Source organism: Saccopteryx bilineata, chromosome 5 (genome assembly GCF_036850765.1).
Source record: "Saccopteryx bilineata isolate mSacBil1 chromosome 5, mSacBil1_pri_phased_curated, whole genome shotgun sequence".
Taxonomy (NCBI): domain Eukaryota; kingdom Metazoa; phylum Chordata; class Mammalia; order Chiroptera; family Emballonuridae; genus Saccopteryx; species Saccopteryx bilineata.
This window is the reverse complement of record NC_089494.1, coordinates 14,484,448-14,506,140: the sequence shown is the minus strand read 5'-3', so window position 1 is coordinate 14,506,140 and position 21,693 is coordinate 14,484,448. Positions and strand designations below refer to the sequence as shown.

Genomic DNA, 21,693 nt, shown 5'->3' with positions numbered 1-21,693 from the left:
TTTCAAATTTAATGTATACTCTTCTGACAAATTTTATTTATCCTTGTATAAGGGTTTAAATATTTTCTGGAAAAATAAGAATAAAATCAAATTAAGAGTAGAAATTCAGCCTCGGTCTAGCATGCTTTTGTTTGTTGTATTTTCTGTGTTTTATGTACTTACATCTTTTGTATGTTGTGTAACTATTTACATTTGAAACAAGAGAAAGCATTGCAGGCTTGCTATGTTGCTATCTTGATTTTGAGCATTTCTCTACTTTAAAAGAACATGCTACCACTGGGACCTTTAATTCATGCATACTCTATGTTTCTGCTAACTTAAAATAATTTTTAAATTCAATTTATTATAAGTGACTTTCGATTTTAATGTTTATTTTGTGTCATTGTAAAGCCAGTATCCACGGCCACCATCACAGCCACCTGGCCCATGCAGGTTCACATTAGATTTGGACAGACAGTAATGAAACACTGGAGCCACAAACTGGTGGGCCATATCTTTAATCCTAGCTTGCACCCAGTGGGCAAGTAAAAACACACACTGTGCTCCAAAACCCACTCATTCAGCGCTCACAAAGCTACTGACTTATCTGAGTTTCCTAGAATCAAAGGTTTCTAGCTCACCAGCCTCATTCTCCTTTGTTCCCCATCTCCTTCTCTCTACACAAACTCTGCACAAACTGGCTTCTCTTTCAGCACTTCACCATCTTAGCTGCCTCTCCTCTCCTCCACGTGGCCTTACTGTGCTCTCCAACCTGCTCTCTGCTCTAATGCTAATCTCAGGAACCAAGAGAGAGCAAGCTCCCAGGCTGCCCCAGTTTATAGTGTAGAAATCCAAACCTTTAATCCAATATACAATTAAGGAAGTCTCTAATACAAAGTCACTTATCTGAGGCATGATGGGATTCCTCATGAGAGTGCACCACTCCACATCATGCAGTCAGTCAAGGGTGTGGGGAAAAGCTTAGTCTTAAAACTAAGCCGTATTCTATAACCACTCTGCTTGCTTACAGCCTGCCTCCAACACACATTAATATAATCACGCCCATCCCAAGCAATCACCTGGGCACAGGCTTCCATGTGGGCAGCACCATCTTTAACAAAGTGAGCATATATTTTATCTGCCCAACAGTCATCATAGTAGCATATTTTATTCTTTAGTAAATAAAAAGGAAAGTAGATTTTTTTATTTTCTAAAATGTTCAATTTTTTTTTTACTTATTGAGAATTCACATATCATCCCTAAATGATGAATTCTTTAATTTTGAACAGCAAAATTTGAGCTCCATGACCTTGTATGTTTGAATATGGGGAATGCAATTTAAAAATCTTGGTTCTCAAAATAAAAGTATTTCTGAGATAAAATATTAATCAACTAGCTGTACCCAGCCACGCGTTGCTGTGGCTCAGTCTGGTTAAATGGAAAAGAAAGAAAAGAGAAAGCACACATTTCTAATATGTTTAATTTCACAATGCTGTGGATATACAATATTTTTTGTTGTTCCATTGCCTGTGCAGATATAGAGATTGTCTGGTATTCATCTAGAACATGCAACATATAATTGTCTGTGTGAGAAGCAATTTGTGTGTAGATGTAAAGCGCACAATTCTAAAGACTGGCCCTGAGCTTTGTTGATGGTGATTGCAAATGCTAATCGAATTGGGAATTGCAGTCTCTTAAATTGAAATGGCATATCCATTGGAATGATAGAAATGTGAGGAATGAGGACATTTTCACCTTTGAAAGGTCCTGTCAAGATTGTTGCTTCTACGACATTGCTCATTAATTTTTTAAAGTGCATAGACCCAAACACTTCATGTTTTACCATGAAATCCATCACAATTTCAGCTTCTGTCTGAAAACACGTGCTGTGATGTCATGCCTACCCACCAGCGATTGGCCAGAAAGTAAGAGCTGTTGTATATTGTCCCGAGCTAGATTGCATGTGAATATAATGAATCGATCTGGATGCCCGTAGTGACGAACATACGCAATTGCATCTTGAGCATACTCATGCATATGACGTGGACTGCCTATATATGAAGATGGCAAAATGGTTAGTCTTCCAATGTTAGTTGTATTACCGTCATTTACAACTGCATCTCGCAAATGAATGTATTCTTCAGAGCGAAGCTTGGTCTGATTTAAACGGATGAATATCAAATGTTCTGTTTCAATTTTTGCATACATATCTACAATGTATTGGTGAAACAATTGATAGCATTTCAAAATGTGATTGTCTTCATTCTCTCGAATCATTAATTAGTATGAATAATGTGCTACATTTCATATTTGTTTCTTCATCACTGACTGGACTTATCATCTTAACGTTGAAGTGATATCCATCGGCACCATCCCAAAAAATGATTGGATATTGCAGGGCATCATAGCATCGATGAGTTTCTGCAAGTTTTGTCAATTGATTGTTTCTCCAATGAAGAACAATACCTCTGGGTTGGAATTGATTTCTGACTATAACAATTGCCACTTCCTCTGTAGTTGGAGCATTGAATCTTCGCACATGTTCTCCAGCAGCCGTTTTGTCAGCATGAGTAACAATCTTGTGTGTATCAGATGGCATCATGTCAATTGCTGTTTTGAACAAACGCACTAAATTGTTTTTTTCGTGAAGAAGATCTTGCAGTTGGGAAACGATGGACCTTTTCATGCCGGTAGAAATTCTGCAGCGTACATTCAATTCATCATTGCCATCACTGATGAAATACATTCGTAGGAATTTATGTTGACCATCTGGGAACGGAAGCAGGGAGCTGGCTTTATGATAAATTTGTCCTTTCACTTTGAAAGTTGGCATGAATTGAGCTGTTAGGATTTCTGCACCAAACAACGTCATTTGAAAGCATGAGTTCTGTTTCCTGAAGTTAGATAGAAAATGCTTTGATTCGGCGGTATATCCGGCAAGCAAAGTTTTTAATGGCTCTGTTGGTTCTCCAAGTTGAGGCAGTTTAATTTTTCTGGTGGCACAACACATTCCTTTTATTTCTCCATTAAATTTCATAGCCTTGCAATAAGGACACACTTCAGTCATAGTGCTGATGAGAACATGCTGGCTCAAACTATAATCATCAGCTGGGTTGTACTGGAATGCTAGGCAGTTATAATCGCGTGATTGCTGAGCACGGAGTTGTGTTTGACACTGATCTGCTCGTTCTCGTTGATGTCTTTCAGCCATTCTCAGCCTGTCACGTTCATTCTGTTGAAAATGAAGCAGATCTGAAGCTGCAGAATGTGATCGCTGTACTTGCAACTGTGCATCCTCAAGTCTGGCTGCACGTAAATGAATTGTAAATCAGAAACATTGAAATGGAATCGTAAAATATTTAGTATAGCATGTGTTGCTTTTACGTCCAACAGATGGCGCCGTTTTTTCAAAAAAAGCATGTTTTTACTTGTCACAGGTGTGACATCTATATCTATATAATAGTAGGTATATAAAAAAGAGCGCATATTTGAATGCAATGTTGTGTCAAAATTTCAAAGCAATCAGTGAAGAACTTTCGGAAATTTAAGATTTTGAACAAACAAACAAACATTTACATTTTTATTTATATAGGTTTATGCCAAACGTATTATCAAGAAAACAATGTCAAAGAGAAAATAAGAAACAACTTGCTTCTAAAGCAAAATAAGTGCATCCTGAACAATATTTTTTCAATTCCTTGAGAGGGTACAAAGGCAATTTGAAGCTTCTGACATTATTGCAGTGTTCTGGAGACCTTTTGTACAAGAGAAGCCATTGTTAAAGGGCTGGGTGACCTTGTGTGACCTGTGTTCATATTAAACTAAAATAGAGCAAAGATGAAGGAAGGCAAAGGGCTTAAAAGTGAGCTGAGTGTGTATGTGTATGTGTACCCGTCCCTCTAAAAGCACTTACATATTAGGATAAAAAATAAAAAAGTTGGGCAGTGTGAATGTTTCTCAAAATACAATTTTTTTATCTGACTTTTTTAGAAGTGAAAAGGGAAATAACAATGATTTGCAAAGATTGTCACAGGCTACAGAAACTGGAATCCAAACGAGAAGCACTGATGTATGAAGGAGCAGTTGCGTGAACCTTTTCTTTGATATAATATGATCAGCTTATTTAATTCAAAGCCTGAACATATTAATGGTTCATAACACTTTTAAGATTCAGGGGAATCCTCCTTCTCATGCAGTAGAACTCATGAGTAAGAAATATGTGTCAGTTCATGTCACCTCACTACAGATACATGCAGGAAAGGAAGCTTCAGTTACTTCTAATCCAACACTATATATTTTGTGTCATCTGAATAAAGGCTACATTTTGTTCACACATGTAAGGCTTGTTCTCAGTGAAGTAGAGTTATACAGCAAAGATTTGCTAAAGAGGTGGAAAGGAAGAAATCATCTTAATATTAATGTTAGTTTTAGAAAATAAACTGTACATAGTTTTTGGGTGTCTTTAATTTTGTCATACTCAAACCTTCTTTCTCACACCTGATCATGCAATCAAAATAACAGGCACATGTCAACATGGTAAACAAATTTAGAGTTAAATGTTCAGTGAGGATATTCTTTCAATCCTACAGCTAAAACTTATTTTGCTTTAATGAGAAACACTGAGCACCAAAGACCTCATAATGCAACCAAATATATATTTAAAAGTAAGAAACTGTGATCATTTTGGAAAAATGCTTTTAACTCATTGTTACCTGGTACTGGATTAGTAAAAATTAAAAAGAAGGGTTATAGTTGAATGGTAACCCTAACTCCGGAAAGAGAAGATATGTATTTTATATGTATGTATAGATACACGCACTATTTTTATCTAACTTGTTTTCTCCCATAACCTTATCTTGTAATGTTAGTAAACCACATGAAGAAACTTTCAATAGGTGCTCAGATTTTCTTAATGCATATTCGATACGACTATGTGAAGACAAGGCCAAAGAAACTACTGCAGAAGACAAGGGGTGAAAAGTCATATGGAATCTTTAACTAAAGTTCAGACGCTGCAGGATGAATATCACTCTAAAAAGAGAGGCGTTGCGGGGGAGCAATTTAACTATAAATATTTGCAATCTCTGGACAACTCTAACGGAAATATATATGCAAGAATATAAGATTAAGTTTATTTTGAAAAAAAAAGGGTAAATGTTTAAGAATAAATTAAATGTGAAAATGTGAGACAGAAGATGAGATAACATGACATTAGTTAGCTCTTAGGGGCTACACTGGGTATTTTAAAAGGTAAACCCAAACAGGAGATTGTGATGTGGACCACAGAGATAAAGAGAACTGGAGCAGAAACCCGAATGCTTTATGACGTAGAACAAAGCCCGTGCTGGATGACCCAACAGAAAGACGAGGCCTGTGCCTCAAGCACCTGCAAAGCAGCTGCACCACACTGCAGGGAAGATAAACGATAACAACGGGGGAAATGAGAGGACTTTTAAGATAATTATATATTCCAAAGTATATATATGTAAACAGAATAGCATTTAAGATGAGGCTCACGGAAAGATATAAATTTTTTTTTTTGGTATTTTTCTGAAGCTGGAAACGGGGAGGCAGTCAGACAGACTCCCGCATGCGCCCGACCAGGATCCACCTGGTACGTCCACCAGGGGGCGATGCTCTGCCCATCCGGGGCGTTGCTCTGTTGCAACCAGAGCCATTCTAGTGCCTGAAGCAGAGGCCATGGAGCCATCCTCAGTGCCCGGGGCCAACTTTGCTCCAATGGAGCCTTGGCTGCGGGAGGGGAAGAGAGAGACAGAGAGGAAGGAGGGGAGAGGGGTGGAAAAGCAAATGGGTGCTTCTCCTGTGTGCCCTGACCGGGAATCGAACCCGGGTCCCCCGCACACCAGGCCGACGCTCTACCGCTGAGCCAACCGGCCAGGGCCCAAACAGGAAAAGTTTTCATCTTTATATCATTGTCTATTGGGTATCAGTTGGAAGACAGTATTTGGATATCAGAGTCAGAGAAAAGCTGTCAAATGAAAGTGTTTGAAAGCATTCTAAGAAGGGCTGAGTCTAATGGGAATCCATTTTTAATCATAGTTTGGTTTAAATGCTATAATTAAATAAGATTTGCCTGACCTGTGGTGGCGCAGTGGATAAAGCGTCGACCTGGAAATGCTGAGGTCGCCGGTTCGAAACCCTGGGCTTGCCTAGTCAAGGCACATATGGGAGTTGATGCTTCCAGCTCCTCCCCCCTGTCTCTCTCTCCTCTCTCTCTCTCTCTCTCTCTCCTCTCTAAAGTGAATAAATAAAAGTAAAAAAAAAAAAAAAAAACATTTAAAAAAAAAAATAAATAAATAAGATTTGAAGATGAGTTATCTTTTAGAATGAGTCACAATCTTCTATTAGGCTTCTCATCTAAGCCAAAAAATGATAAAAATTAAAATTAAATGCTAGTTTTAAAATTTCAGTTAGATAAGATGATTAAGTCCTAGAGAAATACTGTACAAAATATAGTATCTGTACAAAATAGTATCTATAGTTAACAATACTGTATTGTATATTTAAAAATTTGCTAAGAGGCTAAATCATATATTAAGTGTTCTTGTCATAAAAAATAATAAATAAAGAGGGCAGTGACACTGTAAACACAGCAACTGTTTTGAATTATGGGCAAAATAAAAAACTTTTATATATATAAGATATTATATAGGACTTATAGGACTTTGCATACAATAAATCTCATTAGTTTTTATAATTTGTGAATTGCCAAGAAGCATGTAATCTGGGGAAATATATTAAAATTAAGCATAAAGCATGTAATTATTTGTTATATTTATGTCTATTGTTAGTTTGATAATACAAAGATAATAACCTTGTGAAGGGAAGAACTAACAACTTAACTTATTAAAATAAGTATTTGTTTCTATCTTGCTTAAACAAACAGCTTTCCAATGAAGTAATTTTAATCTTATTACATAGGCTTTATCTTGATGCCTACATTTGGAAAGGATTCATTATATCAACAAAGACTAATGAGGTTAGAAATGGATTTCACAGAGATTTTAAGTAGCTGTCTATAATTTTATTAGCTAATAGTTTTTTAAAACATTCTTCCCACCTGACCCGTGGTGGAACAGTGGATAAAGCATTGACCTGGAATGCTGAGGTCCCCGGTTTGAAATCCCGGGCTTGCCTGGTCAAGGCACATATGGGAGTTGATATTCTCTGCCCCTGCCCCCTTCTCTTTTTCTCTCTCTCTTCTCTCTAAAATGAATAAATAAAATCTAAAACTAACAAAAAAACACATTCTTCCCAGTGGTAACACTGAAGAAAAAAATCCATTACTGATGTATATTTTTCAGCATAGAGGATTAATAATGTTTAAAGTACTTCTTACCTATTAACATCCTAGATTTTACAGGCCTTATCCAATGAAGAAGATGCCACAAAATCACCAGAGGAATGCCACTTGCAAAACCATACAGCATATTTGTGTCCTTCAGAGGTCAAAATGCAGTTGCTTTTGGACATGTCCCATAATTTAACTGTAGTGTCACCACTTGATGTTGCCAATTTGTTGCCACTATTTGCAAAAAATAGAAAAAATATAATTTGTTAAAAAGTCAACTTACACTTTATTTTTATAAATGAGCAACTTGTGTGTATATTAATTTTACTTATAATGGCATGTCTAAATGCCTAAATCTTATCTTAAGTCTACACAATGAGATGCTTACTTGTATTGTTCAGTAATTCAAGTTAATAAAACTGCTGTGACATACTTTCTAGATTAATTCTTCTATACTCCTTTAGACTAATTGATTAAATCTGTATTTGTTAGCATGTGTTAGGTTCAGGCTATATTTTAGGCTCTCTGGATAATGTAGCCTCAGAATGATGAAAGATTAGACATAGGCTGAGACAATTTCAAAAACATAATGCAAAATAGTAGATCAACACTGCTGATGTTTGCATTAATTAAATGCTCCCTTAGCACAGTTTGGATGGTGAAGGAAGAAGTGAATTAAGTAGAAGGAAGCATTTGAACTAGATCTTGAGAGATGAAAGATTGGAAGTACTGGGTAGTTGAGGATGAGTTGAGGATTTTCCGTTTCGGTCATTAGTAGATGTTTTAAAAAGCTGGGTATTTCAAGTCGTGGACACACAAGCTAGTTTAAGAAACAAATAGGTGTCAATAAACATAAGCAGAAACACTGGGTTCATTTTTTAATTTGTAAAATATTAATTGCAAGATTTCTATTTCATCATCTTCTCCACATTGTCCTACAATGTGTTATCAGTTCTCTTAGTAACATCTCTCTCACTGAATAAAATGCTTATTTGCTCTCCTTCCTTGTGTTTTTGATGGAAAACTGTGTTTCCTTTCCCTGTTTCTACAGTGTCAAGCATTATGACTGACCAGTTGAAGTGCTAAGAAAATGTCTCCAGAATAAATATTTAAATGAATGAATAAAGTTATACTATGAGTGAAGAAGAAAAGATGCCTGGTATTTCTTTTTTTTTTTTTTTTTATAATAAATTTTTATTAATGGTAATGGGATGACATTAATAAATCAGGGTACATATATTCAAAGAAAACATGTCTAGGTTATTTTGTCATTAAATTATGTTGCAAACCCCTCGCCCAAAGTCAGATTATCCTCCGTCACCCTCTATCTAGTTCTCTGTGCCCCTCCCCCTCCCTCCAACTCTCTCCCTCCCTCCCTCCCATGTCCTCCCTCCCCCCCACCCTTGGTAACCACCACACTCTTGTCCATGTCTCTTAGTCTCATTTTTAAGTTCCACCAATGTATGGAATCCTGTAGTTCTTGTTTTTTTCTGATTTACTTATTTCACTTCTTATAATGTTATCAAGATCCCACCATTTTGCTGTAAATGATCTGATGTCATCATTTCTTATGGCTGAGTAGTATTCCATAGTGTATATGTGCCACATCTTCTTTATCCAGTCTTCTATTGAAGGGCTTTTTGGTTGTTTCCATGTCTTGGCCACTGTGAACAGTGCTGCAATGAACATGGGGCTACATGTGTCTTCACGTATCAATGTTTCTGAGGTTTTGGGGAATATACCCAGTAGAGGGATTGCTGGGTCATAAAGTAGTTCTATTTGCAGTTTTTTGAGGAACCACCATACTTTCCTCCATAATGGTTGTACTACTTTACAGTCCCACCAACAGTGAATGAGGGTTCCTTTTTCTCCACAGCCTCTCCAACATTTGCTATTACCTGTCTTGTTGATAATAGCTAATCTAACAGGGGTGAGGTGGTATCTCATTGTAGTTTTGATTTGCATTTCTCTAATAACTAATGAAGCTGAGCATCTTTTCATATATCTGTTGGCCATTTGTATCTCTTCCTGGGAGAAGTGTCTGTTCATGTCCTCTTCCCATTTTTTTATTGGATTGTTTGTTTGTTTGTTGTTGAGTTTTATGAGTTCTTTGTAAATTTTGGTATTAGGCCCTTATCTGAGCTGTCGTTTGAAAATATCAGTTCCCATATAGTTGGCTGTCTGTTTATTTTGATATCAGTTTCTCTTGCTGAGCAAAAACTTTTAATTCTGATGTAGTCCCATTCATTGATCTTTGCCTTCACTTCTCTTGCCATTGGAGTCAAGTTCATAAAATGTTCTTTAAAACCCAGGTCCATGATTTTAGTACCTATGTCTTCTTCTATGTACTTTATTGTTTCAGGTCTTATATTTAGGTCTTTGATCCATTTTGAATTAATTTTAGTACACGGGGACAGGCTGTAGTCGAGTTTCATTCTTTTGCATGTGGCTTTCCAGTTTTCCCAACACCATTTGTTGAAGAGGCTTTCTTTTCTCCATTGTGTGTTGTTGGCCCCTTTATCAAAGATTATTTGACCATATATATGTGGTTTTATTTCTGGGCTTTCTATTCTGTTCCATTGGTCTGAGTGTCTATTTTTCTGCCAATACCATGCTGTTTTGATTATCGTGGCCCTATAATATAGTTTAAAGTCAGGTATTGTAATGCCCCCAGCTTCATTCTTTTTCCTTAGGATTGTTTTGGCTATTCGGGGTTTTTTATAGTTCCATATAAATCTGATGATTTTTTGTTCCATTTCTTTAAAAAATCTCATAGGGATTTTGATGGGAATTGCATTAAATTTGTATATTGCTTTGGGTAATATGGCCATTTTGATTATATTTATTCTTCCTATCCAAGAACAAGGAATATTTTTCCATCTCATTGTATCTTTTTCGATTTCCCTTAACAATGCTTTGTAATTTTCATTATATAGGTCCTTTACGTTCTTTGTTATGTTTATTCCTAGGTATTTTATTTTTTTTTTGTTGCAATCGTGAAGGGGATTATTTTTTTGAGTTTATTTTCTAATATTTCATTGTTGGCATATAGAAAGGCTATGGACTTTTGTATGTTAATTTTGTATCCTGCGACCTTACTGTATTGGTTTATTGTTTCTAATAATCTTTTTGTGGAGTCCTTCGGGTTTTCAATGTATAGGATCATATCATCAGCAAAAAGTGATACCTTTACTTCTTCTTTTCCGATTTGGATGCCTTTTATTTCTTTGTCTTGTCTGATTGCTCTGGCCAGAACTTCTAGCACCACGTTGAATAAGAGTGGAGAGAGTGGACAACCCTGTCTTGTTCCTGATTTAAGGTAGAAAGTCCTCAGTTTTATGCCGTTTAATAGGATGTTGGCTGATGGTTTATCATATATGGCCTTTATCATGTTGAGATATTTTCCTTCTATACCCATTTTGTTGAGAGTCTTAAACATAAAATTGTGTTGTATTTTATCAAAAGCCTTTTCTGCATCTATTGATAAGATCATGTGGTTTTTGTTCTTTGTTTTGTTGATATGGTGTATTACGTTAACCGTTTTGCGTATGTTGAACCATCCTTGAGATTCTGGGATGAATCCCACTTGATCATGATGTATTATTTTTTTAATATGTTGTTGTATTCGGTTTGCCAGTATTTTGTTTAGTATTTTAGCATCTGTATTCATTAGAGATATTGGTCTGTAGTTTTCTTTCTTTGTGCCATCCTTGCCAGGTTTTGGTATGAGGGTTATGTTGGCCTCATAGAATGTGTTTGGAAGTATTGCTTCTTCTTCAATTTTTTGGAAGACTTTGAGTAGAATAGGAACCAAGTCTTCTTTGAATGTTTGATAAAATTCGCTGGTATAGCCGTCAGGGCCTGGACTTTTATTTTTGGGGAGGTTTTTAATGGTTTTTTCTATTTCTTCTCTACTGATAGGTCTGTTTAGGCTTTCTGCTTCTTCTTGACTCAGTCTAGGAAGGTTGTATTTTTCTAGGAATTTATCCATTTCTTCTAGGTTGTTGAATTTAGTGGCATAAAGTTTTTCATAGTATTCTACAATAATTCTTTGTATATCTACGGTGTCCATGGTGATTTCTCCTCTTTCATTTTGGATTTTGTTTATATGAGTTCTTTCTCTTTTTTCCTTGGTAAGTCTTGCCAAGGGTTTGTCAATTTTGTTGATCTTTTCAAAGAACCAGCTCCTTGTTCTATTAATTTTTTCTATAGTTTTTCTGTTCTCTAATTCATTTATTTCTGCTCTGATTTTTATTATCTCCTTTCTTCGGCTGGTTTTGGGTTGTCTTTGTTCTTCTTTTTCTAGTTCCTTAAGGTGGGAAGTTAAGTGGTTCACTTGGGCTCTCTCTTGTTTGTTCATCTATGCCTGAAGTGATATGAGCTTTCCTCTTATTACTGCTTTTGCTGCATCCCAAAGATTCTGATATGTCGTATTTTCATTTTCATTTGTCTGTATATATCTTTTGATCTCTGCGCTTATTTCTTCTTTGATCCATTCATTTTTTAGAAGTATGTTGTTTAGTTTCCACATTTTTGTGGGTTTTTCCCCCTCTTTTTTGCAGTTGAATTCTAGTTTCAAGGCTTTATGATCAGAAAATATGCTTGGTACAATTTCAATTTTTCTAAATTTGCTGATATTGTCTTTGTGGCCCAACATATGGTCAATTCTTGAGAATGTTCCATGTACACTAGAGAAAAATGTATACTCTGTCGCTTTGGGATGAAGTGTCCTGTAGATGTCTATCATATCCAGGTGTTCTAGTATTTTGTTTAAGGCCACTATGTCTTTTTTGATTCTCTGTTTGGATGACCGATCTAGAGCCGTCAGCGGTGTATTGAGGTCTCCAAGTATGATTGTATTTTTGTTAGTTTTTGTTTTAAGGTCAATAAGTAGCTGTCTTATATATTTTGGTGCTCCTTGGTTTGGTGCATATATATTAAGGATTGTTATGTCTTCTTGATTCAACTTCCCCTTAATCATTATGAAATGACCATTTTTGTCTCTGAGTACTTTTTCTGTCTTGTAGTCAGCATTATTAGATATGAGAATTGCTACACCTGCCTTTTTTTGGGTGTTGTTTGCTTGGAGTATTGTTTTCCAGCCTTTCACTTTGAATTTGTTTTTATCCTTGTTGCTTAGATGTATTTCTTGTAGGCAGCATATAGTTGGATTTTCTTTTTTAATCCATTCTGCTACTCTGTGTCTTTTTATTGGTAAGTTTAATCCATTTACATTTAGTGTAATTATTGACACTTGTGGGTTCCCTACTGCCATTTTATAAATTGCTTTCTGTTAGTTTTGTATCTAGTTTGATTCTTCTCTTTTGTTTTTCTATCATTTGTTTTTGTTTGTTTGTGTTCCATACTTCTTTCCTCTGTTGTTACCTTTTTTAAGTCAAGTGTTTTTGTGGTGTTTTTTTCAAGGGTGGTTACCATTAAGTAATGAAAAGGGTACCTACCATATTCATTGTAGTACCCTATCTTATAAGTATTTCTGCACTTCATCGTCCTTTGCTACTGTTAATCTTCATCCTCTCCCCCCTTTTTTTCCTTTGTTGTCACAGTTTAAATTTGGTTTTATTGTGTTCTTGGTGGAGCTGTTACTTGTGGTGTTGTTTTCTTTTGTTCTTTGAATCTGGTTGGAAAACCCCCTTTAGTATTTCCTGGAGTGGGGGCTGTCTGTTGATAAATTCTCTCATCTTTTCTGTATTTGTGAATGTTTTTATATCTCCTTCATACTTGAAGGATAGCTTTGATGGGTATAGTATTCTTGGCTGAAAGTTCCTCTCTTTCAGGGCTTTAAATATTGGGGTCCACTCTCTTCTAGCTTGTAGAGTTTCTGCTGAGAAATCTGATGATAATCTAATAGGCCTTCCTTTGTATGTTGTACTCTTCTTTTCCCTGGCTGCCTTGAGAATTTTTTCTTTGTCATTGGTTTGTGTCATCTTTATTATGATGTGCCTTGGAGTGGGTTTGTTGGGGTTAAGAAAACTCGGTGTTCTGTTTGCTTCTTGAATTTGAGGCTTTAGTTCCTTCCACAGGCTTGGGAAGTTCTCGTCTATTATTTGTTTGAGTATATTCTCCATTCCATTTTCTTTCTCTTCTCCCTCTGATATACCTATTATTCTTATGTTATTCTTTCTGACGGAGTCAGACAATTCCTGTAGGGCTTTCTCATTTTTTATTATTTTTGAGTCTCTTTCTTCTTCTCTCTGTTGTGCCTCAAGTTGTTTGTCTTCTATTTCGCTAATCCTATCTTCAATCTGGGCTGTTCTGTTAGCTAAGCTTGTTACCTCGTTTTTCAGCTCGTGAATTGAGTTTTTCATTTCTGTTTGATTTGTTTTTATAGTTTCAATTTCCTTGGTAATATATTCTTTGTGTTCATTGAGTTGTTTTCTGATCTCCCTATATTGCCTTTCTGTGTTTTCTTGTATATCTCTGAGTATTTTTAAGATTTCTATTTTAAATTCTCTGTCATTTAGCTCCAAGGCTTCCAATATGTTAAGTCTTTTCTCCATAGATTTTTCCACATCTATTTGTGTTACCTCTCTTTCTTTTGTATCCATAATATTCGATTTCCTCTTTCTTATCGGCATCTGAGGGTGGTCTTGTTAATAGCACTAATTAGAATTAATAAAGAGTAAAAAGTAAAAAAATAAAATAAAATAAAATAAAATAAAATAAAAAAAAAAGGTAAAACACCCCACAAAAAAAAAACAGTAATAATTTATTATTTCCCCCTTTTTTCTCTCTTCTCTTTCTCTCCTCTCCCCTCCTCAGGGAAATATCGTGCCTTTAATGGAGGGCCTGATTTGGGGTGAAGAGTTCAAGGGGCAAAAAAAAGGGAGTAGGGACCTACTAAATGCAAAAAAAAAAAAAAAAAAAAAAGGAAGAAAATCTTAGACAAGCATAAGATGATTTGCTTGTAAGTGATGGTCAACTAAGAGATATAATGAGAGGGATAAGAGGGAACCAGAAAAAAGGACCAAAAAAGAATAATAAAGAAGAAAAAATAAAAATAATAAGTAAAAATCTGTTGTATTAAGTGGAGCGAAGACTAAATATAATGGAGACCTTGGGTTGGGAGGACCCAAAATGCCACAAAAATAAACAAACAAGAAAAAAAATAAAAACAAAAGAAAAAAGAGAAATAAAGCCAAAAAAAAGCCTTGAGTCCCAAATTAACTAATTTGTTCGTGATTGAGGATTATATGGGAGGAAAGTAAAATGAGAAAAGAAAAAACGAATAGAAAGGAAAAAATAAGAAAAATAGAAAAACGAAGGAAGAAAGAAAATAGGAAGAGAAAAAAACAAAATAAAGCAAGACAAAAAAAAACAAAAGAGGAGAGAGTGAGAGTTAAGTGTTTTGGAGTATAACCTTAAAGGAGGGTGAGGATGAATAAGAGAAATAAAATGCAACACTCATGGGTAGTGTAGTTCAAGAAAGGGGAAGCATAAGATGGGCAGAGAATAGAAGGACCGAGGTGGAGGAAATAAAGGCAATAAGATAGAAGAAAGAAACAACAACAACAAAAAAATTAGTGGATCAAGTTATAAAGTCTGTGGATTTTTCTTGATTTTGAGAGGTTAACTTCTTCCTTTTTCTTTTCTCTCCCTCTTCCTGGTCGGTGACTCTGTACCCCAGATGCCTGGTATTTCTAACGGATGGAATGGCAGGATCAAGACAAGTTTTCTGTTTACTTGTTTCTTTTGGGGGTAGGGGGATGGGGTGCTTATTTTTGTGCTGAGAGAATTAAATATTGATGTGCAGAAGAGAAACAACCACTGGAGAGGGAGAGTTTAATAAAGGTGTTGAAGGAAAAGGTGAATTATAGAGTGAAATTTTTATTAAAGTTATAAAAGAATATCTTTTATTTTTCAAATTAGCAGAGTTGAAAAAATTGCTATATTACAGGTAGTCCTTTACTGATAGAAATTAAAAACTGTTCTTTGCTTTGTAGCTGTTTATTATTTGTATACATATTTCCCATTCAAAATTTTGCTTTTTAGTATTAAACACCAAACAATTCATTTTTCGAAAAATAGCCAAACAAATATAGAAATCAAATATAGAAATCATGTGTTTCATGAAAGAGAGGTGGAGCAGAAAGACTCAAAGCTTCTGTGTCACAAAACAAGAAGTGGAAAGTATAGAAGCAAGAAGATCTGTTTGCCTTTTGATTCTGCTGATAGAGTTTTACTGAATTTATTGGGGTAACATTAATTCATAAAACCATACAGGTTTCAAGTGTACAACTCAACAAACATCATCTGCACAGTGCAGGTGTGCCTATCCCCCAATGTACAGCTCCTCCCATCCCCATTTATCTCCCACTTCCATAATCCCCATGCCCCTTCCTCTCTATCACCACGCTGTTGTCTGGGGTTGAAATTAGGGATAAATTCTGGTCAATATGACTTATAGTCTTGTTTTAAAGATCAAATAGAGAATTCTTATGATAGCACATTTAGTTCTAGGTACTATTCACATTTAAGATTATATTTTAAAAAGATTACCTTGTGATCTCTAGTTTTGTTTCTATGTGGAGTTAATTCTATCCATATTTCCATAAAGAGTGGAATAGACCCATTACTCCCATTAGACTGTAGTCTCATCTACCTGTGCCTATCGACTCAACAGGACTATCAGTCACAGTGTTCTCACTGAATTATATCAGTAGACCCCAACGGCTTCTGCCCTAGTGCTTCTACTATCTTTTATTTCATCATAGAAGCTTAAAGAAGCCTGTGCCTACTGCTGTTCTGCTCAAACCCTCCAATGGTTTCTCTGCTCCCAGAGGAAAAACCAAATTCCTCCTGATGAAATAAGGCCCTACATGTTCCTACCACCTATGTCGTTACCCACCCTGAACTTTTTTCCCACCACTCCCCCACTCCCTGCTCTAGACATAGCAAGCCTTGGTGCTTTCTAGTCTTTCTTCCAGGCATGTCCTCTACCCAAACAGTAACGACTGGCTCCCTCCCTTTCTCCAGAACTTTACAGAAAGACACTCACGGAGACCTACCTGAAATACAATGTCACTGGTGACACGAGGCTGGTTCCTTTCCAAATTATCTTAACTATCATTATTATTATTATTATTATTATTATTATTATTATTTTGGTAGCACTCATCACTATTAACTTCCTGTGTACATCACGGATTCCTCTCATTTGCCATCTGTTCTCAAGCTCTCGGGGATTTGTAGGCCTGTGCTTTACTTAGCTCTTTCCTCTCTGGTGTATCCATAGATCTCCATGGCCTTTAAGGAAGATTCCATACCCTGCCTGAATCTAGTTCTTACAGAAGCATATTATTTACAAACAGCCTCAATCCCACCCTCATGCAAAGGTTAAAATTACCATCTCTCTGTGCTTAGAATGTGAGGACCAGCTATTGGCCCTCTTCTCACAAAGTGCCTTGTTTTCATCCCGAACAAGTCCCAGCCCTCTTTCTCATCATAGAACTGGGACCAAGAATTCTCCATTTTCACACCACGTGTCTGTTTCTGGCCTTGTGTCTACCTGGTCCATAAACAGGGGAGCCACTCTTCATTTAGAATAGTAGTTTTTCTCATGGACAGTGGACCTTCTTTACATTCCCACTTGACTTTGCACATCACTAAGTCTGTTTATATCCTGAGGATATTCTTACAATTCAACTTCTCTGGTGCTTGTGTCTCTTCCAACCAGTTCTATGCTATAATTAGATTACTTTTCTAAGACCTCTTAATTTATTCAATTCCTCCTGAGTACCCACTATTTAGCAGGGATATAAAGGATCTGAAGGATATAAAGTATACATGTTCCTCAAATTATTTCAGTTTTTCTTTAGATTAATTTATGAGACTTAGAAGTTTCTATATTTAGAGATCACTTTTTCACTTTCTCTTCACCATCATAGATTTGCTTTTACTGAGTTACTTGTGATGTTGTTCTACTGCCCTGTAATAAGGAAAGTTATTCTTCACCTTAATTATCTCTCAAACTGTTTGTCTTCTTATATTTGCAAGTTCTCAAAATTCTTTTGAAAAATATAAATAAATGACATAAAATATAATTTAAAACACTTTAAAGTACTATGTACTGGGGATATAAACACTGTCCTCAAGCACCTCACTGTCTAACAGTTTACATAAATATATAACCAATTAATTATAATATTTTCATGTGTCTTAACAGATAACATACAGGACATAGTGATAAGACAAAGAAGGGTCTAATAATTTTCTAAGCTTGGGATGCATTTATGAGGCTTTAAAAAAGTAGAAATCTACAAGTATAAGGAGATATTCAAATATAAAAATTGGAAAGAGGCTAAGAAGTCAGCATGTGGGAGCTGTGGCATATTTGGGATTTTTAAGCCTTTTACATTAAAAAAGAGAAGAAGGATGGTACATTAGTCTAAACAGATAAACAATGATCAAATAGTAAAAGGTCTTTCCTACAGCACTCAACAGTTTTAATCTTAGGCTATGAGCAGAGATTAAAGGGTTTTAAGAGAAGTTGAAAAAGTAATCTGATATTAATTTTAGGATAACTCTAGCAACATGGCAAAGACAAGATTGTTGGAGAAAGAGCAGAAAATATGTAAGAGAATTGATAGTGATTTCTACTATAGTCTCAAACTAAATTATCAAACCTAATTATTTTGAGATTATTGTTTTGTATAACCATAGTTCCAGTTTTGATAAATGATTCTCAAGTCTAAGCCTCAGTCTAACATCTGTCTTTTTCACTTAGCTAAAGACTTTCCAAGTCTAATTGTCAAGTGTGGGGACTTATCATTCTTCTAAAAGAAAGTCCCCCCTCCCCAACTGTGATGCTGCTGCTTCTCAACCTTCTTTCAACTTCTGATCTGACTTGGAAGATACCTTAAAATTTAGTATTTTTCAATGTACACTATTCTGACTTTTAGGAGTACATGGTAACCTAAAATACACAGGTATGATGTGGAGTTCTAGTATTAGGAGAATTGACTTGACAAAATACTCAAGGTCAACAGAGGCAGGGTGCATATTCCATCACGATAGCTAATGACTAAATACGGAATGGCGGAGTTTCTTAGCTTCTTTGACACTAAGAGTTGTTGCACAAAGCTTCAAACAGACAAGGAGTGTGGTGAAGAGGACTGCTTTTTCAGAGTTGTGAAAGTTCTAAGTGAACGTGGGACAATATTTTCTAAGTAATTATTGCCTACACTCAGTCTGGAAAGTGCAATTAGAAAAAAAGATTTCCTTGCATGTTTGGGAAGGAACATCGAATCTTAGGCTCAGATTTTTCCCATAATCCACACCTGCTAAAGCAACACTGTTGGAAGAAAGCCTTCCAAAGCACATAGCAGGATATTTCCATGGTTCCAAAACAAGTAGTATTTCTGTTTCTGGTATAAAATAAAAGGTTTTTGTCATTGTTGTTTGTTTGTTTGTTCTTGTCTTATAATTGGCAGTATTTTAATGACAATTAGGATACATTTGAAACTAGTTTGATGAAAGTAAGTTCATGTATCACAGAATTGTAGACTCTCTAGGCTGAAAGAGTCCTTAAATTCACCTAATCTAATGATATATCCTTCTTTTTAACTATTTATACTGATTCTCTACTATTTCTTTACACTCTTCTATCTAAATCTTCTAGTAACAGAAAACTCAGTTGATTTGGTTTTGACTAGCTCTGTTAGAAAGTCCTCTTTTTATTAAGCTTATTTTCTTTTATGTAAAACTTTCTTTCATTAAAATTAGTTATAATCCTTGGCATCATTCAGAGTTCAAATTATCTCTCTCTTGTTCAGGAGATTTTAGAGTAGAGCAGGAAAGCCATCATGTCCTAGAAATGACTATCTATTCATCTCCTTTATCTCCCAAATAGTCTTCCCCATGCTATTTCTACTTTAAAGGTTCACAGAGATCTAAGACCCTGTATATTCACTCTACCTTGACTCATGCCTGGTCTGTTTCTATTGAACAGGGCATATATTTCCATTATTATATTCTAATATTATATCTTATCTCTTTAAATCTTGGTAATAAATATAAGATCACATGTACTTCCACATGTTAAAATATGAGAACAACTTTGTTTAATTTCCATTCTCTGACACATTACTCTTCCTTGTTCTTTCACTAATTACTTTTTGTGTTTCATTTTCAAATTGTTCTTTCCCTTTCCAGAGCAGACCTATTTTTTCTAATGACCAGCTTTACAGTCAGGTTGATGTTCTCTTGATAAGATCAGTTTGTTTCAGGACAAACAAAGCTGTTTCTAATATTCTGAGCTATAATGTATTTCTACACAGGAACCCAATTGAGCGTTTCAGCTTATGAAGCCCCTTTCCAAAAATCCAAACTCTATTAGTGTAAATCATGTTTAAAGCCAGCTGTTTACCATTCCTGTTCCTCCATCCCTGCAAGTGTAGATAAGAGGAAGAAATAATGATGACAACACATGTATCCCCAAGTCTTCTAATTTCCTGTCAAAGATTTCATAATCACTAAAATGTTTTGCTGGTCTTTTTGAGAGTGTTATCTGTTTCACCATAAAATCAGTGGAGAGGGAAATAATACATATAATCTCAGCAGACTCTCATCACATTTCTAATAAACTCAAGAAAAACAGCCCAAATTTCACCTGAATTTTCCAAGTTTTCATAGATTATATATCCTTTACCAGGCTGTACCATTCACCAAAGAATTAACTGAAGCCAGGGATGAGTATTTGTTCTAACAATACAAATTCTACACCTCAAGCTTTACGAGTATAACTAAATTGGATCCTTCATGTGTACTCAATTTAGTACTCAATAGCTCTTAATTGTTCTGGAAATAAGGTAAACGAGAATATTAGCAAAAGTAAGAACTCACATGCTAGTAACATCATCATCATTTAAAAGCTTTGTGCTTGGGGAGTGGTCTTTCTGAAGTTGAGTGTTCTCTGTTGTAAAAGGAAGAAATGATACCTTTTTATTTGACTCCCTAGTGTGAATCAAGGATGTTTGTCAAACTATAACCCAGAAAGCAGCTGTGGGATGTTTGTCAAACTATAACCCAGAAAGAAGTGAAATTTGTGTTTATTTATAATAATAGAGCATGCTGCTTTAAACAAATAAATATTAAAAATTATATATAACCCAGTCTCTTCAAATATATATAAAATATATAATACTGTTAGATTAACTGGACATCCACATACCAAAAATGGATCAAGACACAGATCTTACACACTTTACAAATATTAACTAACAATGGATTATAGACCTAAATTAAAAAGCAAAACAATAAAACAACCAGAAGATAACATATAGAAGAAAACTTAAGATGACCTTGGGCATGATGGTGGCTTTGAATGTACAACACCAGACGTGGTCCTTGAGAGAAATAAGAGAGAACCTATACGTTATTCAAATTAAACACTTCAGCTTCGCCAAAGATAATGTTGGAAGAAGACACAGAGTGGGAAAAATAATTGCAAATGATACATATGACAAAGGACTATTATCCAAAATATACAAAGAACTCCTAAAGCTCAACAAGAAAACAACTTTATAAAAATGTCAAATAAGCTTATGAGAAGATGCTCCATATCATTAGGGAAATTAAAATTAAAACAACAGCAAGATACCACTATATATAGCTAATTAGTGATCAATACGCAGAACACTGACAAAGATATGTGTGGAACAGGGACTCTCATACATTGATGGCAGAAACGCACAATGGCACAGCCATATTAGACACTAATTTAACAGATTCTTACAAAACTAAACATACTATTACTATACAATCCAGCAATTGCACTTCTTGATATTTACTCAATGGATCTCTAAACCTATGTCTACACAACAACCTGCACATGAATGTTTATAACAGCTTCTTTTTTATAATTTCCAAAACATAGAAGCAATTCAAATGGCCTTCCATAGTGAACAGATAAATAAACTTTGGTACATTGAGAAAGGGCAATATTATTCAATGTTTAAAAATGATCTATCATGAAGAAACACAGAAGAATCTGAAATGCACACGGCTAAGTGAAAGAGGCCAGAATGGCTCTATGCTGTATTATTCCAACTATAGGATATTCTCTAAAAGGCAGAACTAGGGGGACAATTTTGATCAGTGGCTGCCTGGGATTGGGGCATGGGGAGATATAAAGAGACAGATCACAGAGAACATTCAGGACAGTAAAATTACTCTATATGCTATTACAATGTTGGATATATGTTATTAATCTTTGTCCAAACTCATAGAATGTAGAAGAGTGAACCCTAAGGTACACCCTAGACCAGGGGTAGTCAACCTTTTTATTCCTAGCGCCCACTTTTCTATCTCTGTTAGTAGTAAAATTTTCTAACCACCCACTGGTTCCACAGTAATGGTGATTTATAAAGTAGGGAAGTAACTTT

General features: G+C 35.4%; 1 protein-coding gene across 1 annotated transcript in view; it reads right to left on the bottom strand.

Annotated features, from left to right (window-relative positions):
* Positions 1-21,693, bottom strand: part of SPAG16 (sperm associated antigen 16) — a 232,523-nt gene that overhangs the window by 78,789 nt on the left and 132,041 nt on the right. Inside the window, 1 exon segment of the mRNA XM_066232513.1 lies at positions 7,340-7,525. Within this exon segment, the coding sequence (XP_066088610.1) occupies positions 7,340-7,525 (186 nt within the window).